Source organism: Furipterus horrens, unplaced genomic scaffold (genome assembly GCF_987537825.1).
Source record: "Furipterus horrens unplaced genomic scaffold, mFurHor1.1.pri manual_scaffold_5, whole genome shotgun sequence".
NCBI classification, from domain to species: Eukaryota; Metazoa; Chordata; class Mammalia; order Chiroptera; family Furipteridae; genus Furipterus; species Furipterus horrens.
Genome location: NW_028327175.1, coordinates 99,755,269 through 99,771,499, shown reverse-complemented (window position 1 = coordinate 99,771,499; position 16,231 = coordinate 99,755,269). Strand labels below are relative to the sequence as shown.

The following is a 16,231-nucleotide window of genomic DNA, read 5'->3' as shown; positions in this document are numbered from 1 at the left end:
AAATAGATTAGAATGATGGGCCACGTGCACTAAGTGTACCATGATAAACTTTAGCAGAGGTTAAATACATATATCTATATAAAGAGAACAAAGGTTTAACAATATCAAATATGAAAAAGACATACTTAAGTATCTGCTGTCATCAAAAGAGAACAGTGAGGCATATATGTTAAGAAAATTGATGTGACCTTCAACTTTTCCAACCGCATGACAGTATCCAGGATGAGACAGGTCAGAGTTCTGTCAACCTACCTGAACAATACTTAGTGTTCTGTGCTATGTTTCAGATTAAGTCAGACAAGGTGATTTAAAAATTTTTTTAAATAATTTTTAGAGCTATAATTGACATATAACATTGTGCAAGTTTAAGTTGTATATATTGGTTTGATATTAATGTTACTACAGTAGCTTTAACACCTTTTTCAGGTCACATATTTATCATTTCTGCTTTGTGTTAGGAACAGTTAAGATTTAGTTGCTTAGCAACTTTGAAGTTTATAATATAGTATTGTTGACTATAATCATTATGTTGTTTTATATCTCTAGAATTTATTTATCTACCAGCTCTGAGTTTGTACCCTTAAAAAGAAATCTCCCAATTCCCCACTCCACAGCCCCTGGTAACCACCATCCTACTCTCTGTTGTTAACAGTTCAGTTTTTTAAAAATTCCACATTATAAGAGATATCCTATTATCCAATTAAAAATAAGCAAAGCCCCTGAGTAGACATTTTTCCAAAGAAGATATACAAATGGCCAACAGATATATGAAAAGTTGCTCAACTTCTCTAATCATGAGGGAAATACAAATCAAAACCATAATGAGGTATCACCTCAGACCCATTAGGATGAGTTTCATTAAGAACACAAGAGATAACAAGTGTTGGCAAGGATATGGAGAAAAGGGAAACCTTATACACTGTCAGTGGAAGTATAAATTGGTACAACAGTTGTGCAAAACAGCATGGTGGATCCTCAAATACTTTAAAATTGAACTATCACATGAACCAGCAATCCTACTGGCTGGGTATATCTACAAAAGAACTGAAATCGGTATCTCAAAGAAATATCTGCACACCCATGTTCATTGCAGCATTATTCACAATAGTCAAGATTTGGGAAAAAACCTAAATATCAATTAAAGGATGAATGGATAAAGAAGATGTGAGGTATCTCTCTCTCACATCTTTTATACACACATACACACACACACACACACACACACACACATATACTTTTGTATATATATATCTCATATATTATATATCGTCGGCAGCCGTCCGTCTCGAGAGACGATGGTGTAGCTTCTTAAGAGTCTATCTGCACGGCCGAGAATGGCTGTGCAGTCCGACTCGGGAGTGACATGGTATCTGTCTCCTCCCGTGTTGAATCGACATCTTGCGATGACGCTGAAGCTACAGAGCCTGGGCAGGGTGATATGGAGGGCCAGCTGTTGCCCATGCAGCAGACCCCTCCTCTCTTCGCAGCTGAAGGATCCAAGGGAAAGACGGAGTCAATACAGCTTGGCTTCAGGTGCGCCGCAGGAGTTGCCGGTGTTGACTACAACGTCGAACCGCCTTAGGGACTCCGGCTCCGGATTTTCTGTCGGGGTTTACTCCCTTAGCCTTTCCCCTGAAGAGGTATGCCGCAAGGCAGCGGAGGTTTTTTGGAGTCAGAGTTTTCCTTCTCTGATGTACCCTGACTGGAAGATCGAACCAGCGACACTTAGCTCGCAGGCCGACGCTCAATCCACTGAGCTAAACCAGCCAGGGACTATATTATATATATATATATATCTTATATATATCTTTTATATATATTTAAATATATAAAATTAAATATTAATAGCAATGATAAGAAGAAGTCCTGCCATTTGCAACAACATGGTTAGAACTTGAAAGCATTATGTTAATCAACATAAGTCAGAGAAAGCAAATAAAGTATGATGTCACAAGGTGATATCTGAAGTCCCATCTTACCCAGAGGTTCTGTAATTTAAGCCTATGTAAAGCCAAAATAATAGATCTATTTTAATCAGCAAATTGAAAGCTGTCAATTTAGCAACACATGGATAAAAATAACTTATGCCTCTGTAAAAAATGTAGCTTAAGGCTTTCACTTTGGTCATATGCTCAGCTGTTTAATATCTGATTAAAAGGATATGTTGGATTCCCTAGTTAATTATGATTCTCAGAATATTCTAGTATTTATGCTCGTCTCATTCAGGGAAATCAGGTTTTCATACCACAGAGCTAGTTCTGCTACAAAGTTATTTTAGAAATACATTTTATTCTGAAGGAACCAGTTTTCTTGTGTCCTTTGAATTTAAGGTCGAGATGCTAACTTCCCATAATTTTCTCTGGACAGAATACAACCCTACCTTCCCTTGGCAAAGTCAGGCTTATTCCCAACAAAGGTATGAAAAAGTGGGTTACTGATCAGATCCTCTTGGAAAATATAAAATGTGAATGCTCTCTTTAGGGACTAAAATGGAAATGGAGGACTCTTGGGAATAATTACAGACACATGGCACACAGTGTGTATTTGGATGAGTTCTCAGTGGGTCTCTGTAATCCTACCTGTATGATTGAGAGTCTTCCCAATTTCCTTTTTGGGCAGTCCCACTGCACATATAATCATTTGTTGATCTGGACAAGATTTTATGAGATGTGATGAACATATGAAGTATTAGGAGTACACTAGGAACCACAGCTGTTATGACTTCCTGTGTTTTTAATGGCTCCTTAAAATCAGAGGCCACTATACACAGCAGCACATTTAGACAGGAAACACTGCAATTACCTAGCTTTAGACTCCATTGCAAATCTGCTAGAGCATTACAGTTCACAAGCCCTAATAGGCAGGCATCACCTATGCTTCTGCTTGAGAATGGCCACAATCTGGATTTATTACGAGGAAGTTATTAATAGAGACTGATAGTTCTTGTCATCTTTTTTTTCATTTTGTTTTGTTTTCACCTTGCAAATCAGACTGCAAAGATTTCAGAGCAGAAATTAAAAGTGTAGTATAAGGCAGGCTCCTTTAACATGACTGTTAGTCAAGCTACTTACTACAAAAATATTGAATATCATTCATTAGTCTAGTAAGCAAATTATGATTTGTTAACAGTGATTTATAATGCCAATTCTTGGGTAACTGTGCTGGTCTTTTCAAGGACATGTGTACCGGACCTGACAGTTTATTAACTATGCTGTATTTTGTCACCAGGGCGCTTGTCACTAGGGTGCTTTTGTTAAAATGACATTGTATTTTAAATGGATAAACATTTTTACAAGAGAAAAATATATTTTAAATGTTTGGCTCCTGAAGTCAAGTACTGGGAGATAAGTGAAGTGTCTCAAACTATCTAAGCCTCCAATAACTCTTGTTTACTGCTAAAGCTGACTACAGGAAAATGTGACACGTGGAGTTAAAACAGCACTTTTCCTTTTTTAACAAGCCCCAGTTGTGTTTTTTAACCTCTTTTCAAATAATACTCTTGGTGTTTCACCAAGCTATAAGTTTCTTATTCAATGGATTGGGAGGCACCTAATTTACAATTTCAGAAAAACAATATATTTTTTAAACCAGTTAAGCAAACGATTGAGTCCTTTGATTTGAAAGATGCTGATTGATATTCCATAAAACTCCAGGCGAGATAAATCTATCAAAGGTCGTTTGGGTAGTTAGAAAAAACCCCAGGGTTTGACAATGCCCGTGGCTCATTGTACTGCTATATAGCTCTTACCAGCTAATCCAACATTTCTGCAATTTGGGAATCTCCAACTTTCCTTAAAATCAATGTCAGGGGAAAAAAAAAAGAAAAGAAAAAGAAAAATGGAAATAAAGTTACTTCCTGATTTCCACGACATGATCCATCCATTCCCTCTGGGATCGCCAATGCACTATGCTAAAGGCTTTACTGCATCATCTCTATGACCTATTGGATATACTAACTATATGACAAGATAAGCCTATAGCCTCAACGTTTCTAAGAGTTAACCCTAACTGAATAATGCAAATATAACCCTTTATCCATTATTATTAATTTCAAAGAAAGGCAGCCTTGTCCACTCAATCGAAATCTGGACTCCTTTCAACGTTGACTTTGGAGAGCATTTAAGCAAGGAGACTATGGTACAAAGAACAGCTAAGAAAGGCAGCAATGGCATCGAAGGCACTGGTCCTAAGTGGCAGACATTTTTAGGTGATAGGTGGCTAAAATAATGGATCTTGGAATGTTTGAACCAACAGTCCAGGAGCTGGCAAAATCTTTTTTTCTCCAAAATGATTTATGTTCTCCAAATGTGAGGGGTCAGGAAGCGGGGCTGAGAGAGAGACAGGGCCAAAGGCTATTTCACTATATCCATTAGGAGTACCTTGGTTTTCAGCTTATCTCCCTAAATAATTTGTAATAGTCACTAACAAAGATCCCTGTAGGTGGCAAATATTTAAAAATACTTATCCTATTTCCTCACTTAAGTGTTGAGAAAATGAAAGCAGAGTTAAGAGAATGGTAGCAATTGTAGACACTGCTTACTCCTTTCCCATTCGATCATCCTATTCACCAAACTTCTCAATTCCTTTGTACTGAGGAAGAAAGCTGAAGCTAAAAATGGTGTGCAGATGGAAGACAATGCTCATAACTCACTTATCCTATTCCCCAAATTAGAAATTAACAACCAGTCAAAAACATGAAAAGAAAAAAAAAAGAACTGAAAATCAAAAATACAATTATATTTTTCGTCTAAGTCCTTGAAGATAGTTTCTCTGTGATTAGGTGGAGGAATCTGTCATAATGTAATACTTGGTTGAGGTAAAAATCAACCCTCCAGTTTAAGATTAATTGTGTGGTTCCTAATCTGCACAAAATACCTACTTGAGTATCAATTCTGGTTCTGTAACTTTATGGGGGACAAATGTACGATATATAGTTTAAAATAATATTAAAAGTTACAGTTTAAAAATGTGGCAGATGTTTACCATTAGAAAGTATAACTGATTTCATTTGTCCAGATGTCTCTGCATAGTATAGAGATAGCTTCAAAATCAGTAGTAATGTACTACATTTAGTTGAGTGATGGTTTCCAAGGTTTTTGTTCCATTATAATCAAAATAAAATATTCATAACAACTATTTTTATATATTAAATATTACAAAATAAAACATTTTAGAGACACTGTGCTCACTCTGAAGACAGGGTATCTCTGAGGCCAAAGTTTCAATGTATTTTGGTAACTCACTCGGTAATTATTAGGGGTCACTGAGGAAAATTACATACACAACCACATTTTGTGACAGACATAGGCTGAATTTTAGAGATTTACTGAAGTTCTTACAAGTTATTACTTCTTTTTATATGCTTTACTATAAATTTAAATTTGGGTGGAAATGTTTGGTTCTTCCTGTTATTCTGGTTACTTCTTTAAAATATCATTGAAGATACATACACAAACAAATATCTATCTATGTTCCAAATTCATTATTGTCCCAAAATCAAACTTCTCCTTCCAGGGAGTCCTATCCCAAGGAAAAGAAGCACCATATTCATCAATTTATGTTTGACATCTTTTTCATTTTTAACAGGTCACTAAGGCAAGTTCAGGTCTACCTATAAACCATCCTTCCTACTCACCCAATTTTATCCTTGGTTTGCTCCACCTTCCCTATAACAAACAAACCTAAGCCTGGTCTTTTTCCACAAACATGATACAGTCAAACCATTTCCACTCTATGATGTTATTTCTCTATGATATTGTCTTTGTTACTCCTGCCTCAAATTCTGTTGAAAATCTAAACATCCAGCAACTTTTACACAACTTAAGCCTCCTACAATTAGCGGACCCATACTCCCAAGTACTCTACTTCTACTTCTCATAGGACTGATTAGTTTGCCTTGTACCAAGTCATCTACATACCCTGGACTTGAGGACCAAGCTTACATCTTATTTATCTGAAGAACTAAGAAGAGATGTTTAATGCATTCTTGACACTTAAAATGAACTGAACTCTCCATCTGGTGAACTTTACCAATGTGTCCAAATGTCTCAATAAAAACTGGCGATCCCTGATGGGATTCCAAATGGAATTTGGATTAAAAAAATTTTTTTTCCATTACAGCAAAAAAAGTCAGTACATAATAACAATAATTTCTTCAGAATTAATTAACATTCATTCATAGTTAATATCTATTAAATATAAATGTTAAAGTCTTTTGTGACTCTAATGTTACTTAGCATGTTTCATCTTAAATATAAATACTGAGCAGGTTATGAATGAATCCTCTCTCAGCATCACCAGCAAGTACTGGCAGATGGAAAGAAAGAAGACTCTTCTGCTTTGGATGGGGTTGTAGTCAAGGTGGTGTTGACGTATCTGAACTTTTAAACTTAAAACTCACAGAAATAGTATTAAATAATTTTAGGTTCTCCGAAGACCCCAAATCCTCTTGTTTAAATACAATGTGTCAAAAGTATTTAAAAACATCACAAAGGGAAGACTCTGGGTTTAGGAAAGACCCCCTTGAGAGAAGGGCCATGGATAACCCATCACCAAGAACATTACCTGACAGAGAAGGTGTCTAATACTTATTTAAATGTAAAAATTTACACAATGGAATACTATGCAGCAGAAAGAAAGAAGGAACTCCTACTTTTTGAGACAGTATGGATGGAACTGGAGATTTATATTTAGTGAAATAAGCCAGGCAGCAAAAGACAAATACCATATGATCTCACCTATAGCAGGAACCTAATGAACAAAACAAACAAAGGAGCAAAATAGAACCAGATGCATGGAAACAAGGAAAAGAGGGGAGTGGGGAGGGGTATAATGAGGGAAAGAAGGGGAAGGGCCTAATCAAGGACTAGTATAAATGACCCATTGACATGGACAACAGGGTGGGGAGTGACTGTCAGAGGGTATGGAGAGCAACAGGGGGAAAATTGGGACAGCTGTAATAGAACAACAATAAAAAATCATTTTAAATAAAGACAAAAACTAAGAAGTGCCTGTTTAAAGAAAAGCCCAGTCTATCAAATAAGAAGTTGTGCCCCCCCCAAAAAAAACAACAACAAACCTGCTCTTTTTAAAGAAACTCACTCCATTCTCAACTATCAATAAAACCCACTCTGATGTGTAAAAAAAGCAACTATGGTTATACAAAATACCACCAATTAGTTTTGAGAGTTATACAAATTACAACAAGAAAAAAGAGGAGCTATTTCAAGGGTCTATAGTTAAAAACAGAGATCAAGGCAAAGAATTAAAGCTCTTTATGACCTTTTAACTCTGGATGGAAAGCCACAGGTCAGTATTTGGCACCTAAAACATATTACCAGTGCTAGCAATAAAATTTCTTAAGTTACTCAACTGCAAATGAAAACAGTAAATATACAAAGCCCATTTCAAGATGTGTACCACTACACAATTCCCCTTTATTATACTATGTGGTAGTTTTAATCACTAGGTAGAAGTAGGTTAGTTTCCTTAATAATTTTAAAGTATGTACATTACTAGGTGTGATCTAATTAAGGATGAAAATTATTAGTTGAGAACCATTAAGAGAAACCTCTGGATCACTGGAGTTTACAAAAGCAGGATCCAAGCTATTTGAGACTATGGGCCTAAGACACTTAGATTCAAACCTGGAAGAAGGTTGAAAAGTATCCAGAGAAGCTGGCAGGATATGTCACCCAAATAAAGGAAGGATTCTCCTTTATGTATACCAGGGATCAAGTTCAGCCTGACAAGTCATTCATGCATATACCAACAGTAGATCCCAACTGGCATATGGATTCAAGTGCTTACAAAGAAGGAGTCCAGAACTTTCCTATGACACACCAGACCCCTCGCAACCATGAGATGTTTTGGCTGGGCTTTTCCCTCTACTGCCCTCAGTTATTTCATTCAGGTATCCTAGAGCACCCACTTTCCTTTCCCATGTCAGAGAACAGCAAACATGTGACATAACCTCATAAAACTCAAATATAGGATGAAAATTATTTTCTCATTTAATATTCACAGTTCTATTAGGTAGGTACAGATGATAATACTGTCTCAAAGATATTAAATGCTCTGCCCAAAGTCACACCACTAGTCTTCAGACTATTCTGTCTCTAAGTTGATTAATAGAATTATGCATAATAAAATTGAAGAAGTCTTTCTTATCCTTACAGTCCAAACCTAAGATCTATTAGCCATCTTTAAATGTCTCAAGTACAAAAAATAAAGTAAACAAGTTACTTTAATAGACAAAATTAACCTTCTATAATGTTCATTATAGAATACAGCCTATAGAATAGTTCATTCCAACATCATGATGATCATAGAGGTTCATAGAGAATGGATTCCATATTTGTTTTATATTTATATACAGAGTATATAAGTATACTGCTGACTAAACACAGCGTATTAGGCTCCTGAGAGAGGTACATGAAGACTATAACAAGAATAAAATATTCCCATCCTACAGTGACAAATTACAAAACGCACTTTTGTATCATTAATTTCTGGTAGTAATTCTCTATTACCACAACATTGCAAGCCACTTAATGATACCAAGATTTTTTTTCTTTTCTTTTTCCATACTACTGTTGGAAAACAGAAGACAACATTTATTATTTGCTATTATTGAGTGCTATTCTCTGTACATTGAATATTTTCTCATTTAATATTCACAGTTCTATTAGGTAGGTACAGATGATAATACTGTCTCAAAGATATTAAATGCTCTGCCCAAAGTCACACCACTAGTCTTCAGACTATTCTGTCTCTAAGTTGATTAATAGAATTATGCATAATAAAATTTCAAATACATATTTAATAAGAGAATTTAGACATAAACATTTAAACTGGAAAAAACAAAAGTGTTCACTGCATTAACATTAAAAAAAAAAAAGAAAGCCTGCACACTACGATAAACTTTTGGTATTCTTGCCAAAAAATGAAAAGCAAATATATTCCAGCTAGTCTATGATTACATTTATATTTAGAATATGAGCTAGGCATGAGTATGTAATGAATTTGTGAATGTGTGTGTGGTGTGCGTGTCTGTGTGTATAACACCCACATTATACAAAAGCTCCCAAAAATGTGAAAAATTTGTTCCAATCCTTCTCTATTTTGTCTGCTTTAAGAATTTTTTGCAATATGCTTATATAAATACTGCTTTTAGCTGCTGTTCTCATTTCTCAAATCTTAAGCTTCTAAATGGATTGGAAAAGTGACAGACCTAAGTAGACATCTTTGCAACACAAAACCAAGGGGGTATAAACAAATATAACTAAGTCAAAAACAAAGGATTCTTTAAACCCTTTAACTTACCACTATTAACAAATGAAAAGAATTAAAAGAAAGTAGAATATACTAGCTGTGGATTAGGGATGTGTGTGTGCACATGTACGCGTACACATACTCATGCATATACTAAAGTGGGTGTCTATTTTATTAGCACACACAATAATCAACATTTTACTTCAGTTCACTAAAAGCCTATAGAAGCATAACAACCTAAACAAAAGAAGATTCTGAAGTTAGAATAATGTTGGGGCATGGGAGAGTATTTAAGAAAACAGCTCTGGATTGTTAAACCCAATAGCTGAGTGCCTTCGATTTTCTTATACCAGAACTCACGTTATGATTCAACTGCAATAATAGCTCACTGACTCTGCAGATGATTTGCCTCTGTTCACAATTCAAAGAGATGCTGAAGAGGATAAGGATGGAGTAGAAATATCACCATTTTACTTACCTGATGCTGAGCCTTCATTAAAGACATAGGTAAAGACTACTATAGCATTACAGATCATAAACCACAGTGTGAAGAATATGTTAGCAGTAAACTACTCAAAGTTATAAATATACTATTTCCACTTAGAAATGTGAAACTCACCGATGTTGAAGTTAGTACCTGAAATTAAGTATTACATGTGATAGTGTTGGAATCAAAACTGAAACAGAAGACACTTTGTCTGAGGACTTGGCAATAATATCAATGGATTTTGCACTTTGATAATATAATTATCCCATTATTGGAAACACATTCTAAGTAGAGCATTTTTGCCAGAGTTGAGAGATGAATATACATGTGGTATGTACCTTTTCCATGTAAGTTAATATTACTACAAATTTTCTAATAAAAGCAAAGTAATACTAAGAACAATTTTATCAAAATAAGAAAAAACATTTATACTTATCCAACACTGTGTAAGTGTAAAAGCTATTTTAGATTTATAATTGCAGACTCTTTAATCATAATAATGTATTATTAACAAATAAAAACAAACATTCCTAGAACTAGAGAGAGAAAAAAGTGACAAAAATCATAATAAAATTCTTGATGTTTCTAGAGTGACTTTCTTCATTCAGGGTGTTCATATTGACAATAAAAATATAATAGAATATTCAGTCTGGAGGTGATCAAGGGCTAAGGTAGTAGCTTTGGCCTTATTCTGCTGAAGAAAGCACTGAGGAAGAATTTAGCTTTTAGAAAGAGAATAGATATTGGCAGTCTTCTGATCTTACTTGGATCATCTCAACCCACATGCAGACATGGTGTGAAGACATGGCAGATGGGATTACTTCTGTTATTTTGACGGCTGAAGTGTCCTGCTTTCCTCTGCAAGCATGAATATTCAGCCACAATAAGGAGCAATGATAAGTGTGCTGACTGTATTAAGCAGATACCAGAAAATCTTTATGCTTTTTCTCCTATCATAGATTAATACCAAAAAATTTTAGAAAATACTACTTCTGCCAAAATTGAAAAAAGACTTATTCAAAGATGTGATACTGTTTTTCATGTTTTATGTAAATGTATGGATAGAAATGTGTGGGCAGAGAAAACAAGAGTAATTAGCATTTTATAGGAAAGAAAGGTAAAAGCAACTAAACTGAATCAGTAATTATTTTCCATTTGATTTTATTTTCATGATTCGTTATCTCAAAAATTGCTGAGCTGGCATTAAAGTATCAGTGTTCATCACTCAGAACACAAATCAGATTTTGAAAAATTCCACAAGAAACCTCTACACCCACATGCTATTGCCTTGTGTAAATAATACCTATTTGTAAGTCTTTTGTGTTTACATTTTAAAAAGGAAGGTTGAATCACAAAAGAGTAATTTTGCTATAAATAATGAAATAAAGTGACTAGTTCTCTATAAAAAATATTGAGACAATACCTGAGGTATATCACCAACTCTACCCCTTCCAAAGGACAGAGAAAATCTAGAAATAAAATTATACACCTATTTTCTAAAAGGAAAAGTTTAATGGTTACTGAAAGGAAATCTGAAGGCTGCCTGCTTAAGACTGTGAGGGAAAACATCCATTAAAACACCATATCTCATCAAACTGTTTTTTTTTTTTAAAGGTGACTCATTATATGTGTGGGGAAGTTCTTCAAGAGATTTTAAAACTGAATAAATACCTCAATACATAATATGAATTCCATCTGCCACATGACACTTCTCACTAAGAAACAATTGCACAGGAAAGGTGGCATGAGCCAATCAGGTTTACCTGTAGCCCCTTATGCCACCAGGTAAGGGGCAAATGTCCTACATGATGGGAACCAGGCAGACATTTCAGACTGACAGATGACCCCCAGGGCCCAACAAGTTACTTATTTTAAAAATAAAACAATTCTTAATAAAAGGATGGATATCAGTCTGCTATTTAGGACTGAGAGGGGACTTCTTAGATTTTTTTTTTTTGCATCCCAATGAGCATACATTATAGAAGTAAATAAATGCCAAGGCAAGGCACACATGTGGAAGTTGAGATAAACTTACGAAGTAGCCTGTTCCCAAGCTGGAAGGAGCTGAACTCTGCAATAAAGCATAAAGACAAAGTGGAAAATCAGCAATGGTTTTTAACACGTTCCAATCCACACAGCTCATTACCAGTCCTTCGCAGGCTTTTCATCACTGCATCCCATCACCAGCGTATGCTGCCCCTTGTCATCTGCTCCTGATACAAACACCGTGTTGCTTAATTTCCCCCTTTACATCTCTCAACAACTCCGAGATGCTAACGTGCTATTCACTGAATTCCAAGCTTCTGCGGTGGACATAATTGCCAATTTATTTGACAGGCAGCTGGGTAATGAATTAATGATGGCATTTTGCCCTGCACTGAGACTAAACAGACACACATCAGCCTGCCTCCCTGACTTGCTGACATTCAATGCCCTGGTCTCAAGCTACTCAGTTTTGTGGCCGCAAAGGGGCAGGCAAGAGGAAAAAGCCCAGACTGACTTGAAAATAAAAAGCCCAGTGGGTTTGGATGACTTTTCCAGTGTGTGACCTATTTGCCAGTTTATTCCCCAAAGGCACTAGTTAGTACACACAGAGTGCTTTTCAAAAATGAGACATTTTGTAAACATAATTAGTAAGCTAAAATGCAAAGAATGTGTGGGTAAAGAAAGCAGTAAAAAGCATCATTTTTCTGAAGATTTTAGTCCCAAGAATTATCAATGTAGGTTTCCACAGTCTGACACACAGAGACTAAAAACCAATAATTCTGTAAGGTATGCAGAATATCACTTCTTTGGGGAAGGAGGCCAAATAAAGGAACTTGGTTTGTGTTTTAGACTTGCCTGTGATTTTTTCCTGTATTGTTTCTTTTTTCCCCCTAAAACATCTTAGTATAAATTCTTTAATTTTTAGTGTCCTCTTTGTGAACAACAGAGGCCCCAAGTAAGCTTGAAACAAAAGCAGTGTTAAGTGCTTATGCAGCCTTCAGATCTCAGGGTCCTTAGGGTCCTTGCACAAGCAAGGCCTTCTCCCCAACTAGCCTGGGTAGAGTGTTCTGCCTTCCCTGAATGGCTTGACTTTCACTCTGATGCAACAGTTATTCAGTTTAGCTGTAGTTCTTCAACCTAAATATCCTGTTCCTGCTCTGTAAAGTATAGGTAGTAGGAACCATCTGGTTTGCTCATAATTGCTTCCCTAGAGCTTAGTACAAAGCCTTACTCGGGATTTTTTTTTTTTAAGTATTTGTTGAATTAATGCATATATAAATGAATAAATGTACTGTATAGGGGGAGAATGGTAAATCTACTATCTGCAAAAATACAGTAGATATGTTTCCTCTTAATTTTAAACTGTTTCTAAGAAGGAAATACAGTGCTGTAAGTACAGATAGCATTAGTATCAAGCAAGGATAGTGTGCTCCAGGGCATTCCTAAATGCAGTTCCCAAAGCCAAACTTTCTTCACCTCTGTGTTTCAGACAAGCTCGGGGGAATAAAGGACCACAGATGTGTGATGTTGCCCACTGGCCTTGGCTTAAAAAAATCCTGCTGCATTCTTGATCCCATAAATGGTACATAGGGAGATCCACAGTAGTCATGGAGACAGTTTCTCACAGCAGTGATTAGCCATGTGACAGCATCACCTGTTTTCACAACCACAGCCTTCCATGGAATAGAGGAAAGCAAAAACTAGGTTAGGTCTCCACCAGCCTAGAGTCATGCCCCTGGGATGTAAAATCATTTTAGGAAGAATTACTCAGAGAAACGTGGAATTTGTTTTTTTCAGGGATTTTTTTTTCCATTTGTAAATTATTTTTATCCCAGAAGTGGAAGTACCTCTCCAAACCTATCTTCCCACCCTCACACACATCTCATCTTATTGTATACGAAAAAAAATTACATACTCCAGGTCTTGGAAAGCTCTGTTATACTCATTTTGCATATATATTGTGCATTACTCAGGGAGCTGGGTGGAGAAGAGGGCTTTGTTGTGCATATTTGTTCTGGCTATTGTTTATGCAGGTCTGACTGAATAAGAGAACAGTGGGTATCATTTCAATTTCTGATGTCAACATCAAATTACTTATTTAATTTCATGCCTGGCGAAGCATTGTATAGCTACACGCAGAATCATTTCACTTCATTTGTTATGCTGTGTTTTCGTGGCGATTGGCTTGCCTTCCAACTGACAGCTTTAATTACGACACGAATTTGATTGCACTGCCGAGGAATTAACATAATGCAACAAAGCATTTAAGGCCCCTGCCTCATAACATCCCACCCCCCAACTCACACACAAACACATCATACACATAAAGAAACACAGACGCTAGACCCTCTCATACGCTATAGGTCCACTGGAGTTTTGATGTTTGCTAGAAAGCACACAGAACCAGAGAGTCAAAGGCTACCAACATTTTTCAACCCTCTGTATTCACTTTTTTTAATAGGAAAATTTTGTGCCATTAAGTTGTGATTTCTGGACCTGACAGAAAGTGTGGTAGAAAAAACCTTCTACTCTGCTTTGCAAAATATCCATGGTACTGACACTTCCTCACATCTTCCACCCTTCCCAAACATATTTTTCTTGGCCAATTTCCAGCTTCCTTCACTCATAGCTGGTGAATTTGGAAAAAAAAAAAAAAATCTCTAAAATAAAGAGATTTTTCCTTGTCCAGCTCTAGATTCCCAAGAATCTGACTATGGCTTGGTACTCAGGGGAACACTACCCCTCTTAGCTACAAGGATCTTCACCATCAGATATAGGTGAGTTCTGAGACCAGTGTCAGGGCAGGAGGCAGTTTCACTGATAGCTTATAACATGCCTTACATCCCTGAGACCTCGCTGTCCATAAGGCCCAGAAGAGCCTCAGTGATGTATGCCTACTCTAAGTCTGTATCCAAATATAGGTGCAAATATTTGATAGCAGTAGCATTTTTCCAAATCAGAAATTGCATGAATACCCCAAACCATGGGCACCAACAGATTATGCTACAAGAATTCAATGTTTAGAAATATTTTTATTTGTAAGATGTCATATTAGTTACACATTTACAAATGTGCATTTAGTGATTGGTATTGCTTTTTCATGTTATAGAAGAGGAGTCAAACACGAAGAGTTAAAGGCCTAACCCTGACCATTGAACCATTTGATGAAATAAAGTTGATTTCAAAAATTTCTACTGAGAAAATGGATCTTCCATTTTTCTTGTTTAAAGAGAGAAGGCAAAATGTCCAAACTATATAACAGAAGTATCTGAAGAATACAAAGAAGCCTGAGTCAAACTGTAACGGGAAAAGGAGATGTTTTTAAAAAGAGATTTTTAATAATGCAACAAACAGAGGCATACAACAGCATTTGAAATAACACCATACACATATGTTTAGGCAAATACTTTCTTTAAATAACAAAAAAGCCTTTGTTCTTATATCTTCAAGTGACAGAGTTGCCAATTCACTCATTTTCAATATACTAGGTTGAAATTAGAGATATAGAAAGACTGAGAAACTAGAGTTGGAAAAAGTGTTTAGCAGTTTTCTTGAGAAGACAAGACTATCAGAAAATACCTGACAGCTGACTGTGTGATATGTGATTTCTGGGCTCATTATAAGAGTCATCTCCTGTTTAACATGGTCTTTTCATTCTGCTGTGTTTTTTTCATATTTTTTTTTTTTCAGATTTGACCACTGCTCTAGCAATCTCTGCAAATTACGCACCTCGATCTCATTATGTTGCAAAGGAGAACTTTCTTACAAACACACTCTGCCTCAACCTCCAAGCTACCATGGGCAGCAGGAATTGTATGTAATAGGATGCGGAGTTGAAAGACATTTTCCAGGAGACAGAATGTCGCTGCTGACATTCTAGTCAGCAAGTGGATATTCATTAAATGTTCATTCTACTCTCTCTCACTACCCCCCATCTGACTTTCTTTCCATCTCTGTCACTAAGCTATCATTGAAGCTACTCATTAAACTTGTGAAGTTAACATTTCTGTGTTAACAGGCTTACCTACAACAAGGGATTTCAAAATTGATTATCCATCTAAAATAGATGTGCTCCATTCATTAGAGATCTACACAGAGAGGCTAGAGCTACTATTATAGCTCCCTGGGTATGAAATGGATATGTGCTCCACCCCTAGATGAGACGGGTGCTCTGACCCTAGGGCTAATTTAAATAGAATATTTAAAATTGTTCCAAACCATCAATTGTGTCTGACATCCCTGCCTATCCACCTCCATATTAATGCTTTTTTCTCCTGGGAGTAAAAGCACAAGGATCATGGCCAAGTACATTTCTTGGAAAGGTCATCAAACAGGCTCATTATGGATTTTCTGTAGTGTTTTAGAAAACAGTGACAATTTAAAGAACCTGAAATCTTAATCCCAAGAAATGTGCCTTGAGGATATGATTACTAATAGCTGATAAAGATACCAAATAGAATATCTGAATGGGGAAATGAGCTACTG

General features: G+C 36.1%; 1 protein-coding gene across 4 annotated transcripts in view; it reads right to left on the bottom strand.

Moving 5' to 3' along the window:
* The window catches only part of AUTS2 (activator of transcription and developmental regulator AUTS2), a 1,178,499-nt gene that overhangs the window by 608,278 nt on the left and 553,990 nt on the right, over positions 1–16,231 (bottom strand). For all 4 annotated transcript variants that reach the window (XM_090276907.1, XM_090276909.1, XM_090276908.1 and 1 more), the window contains exon 4: positions 11,796–11,831. In XM_090276907.1, the coding sequence (XP_090133033.1) occupies positions 11,796–11,831 (36 nt within the window). The remainder of the gene's footprint in view (positions 1–11,795; positions 11,832–16,231) is intronic.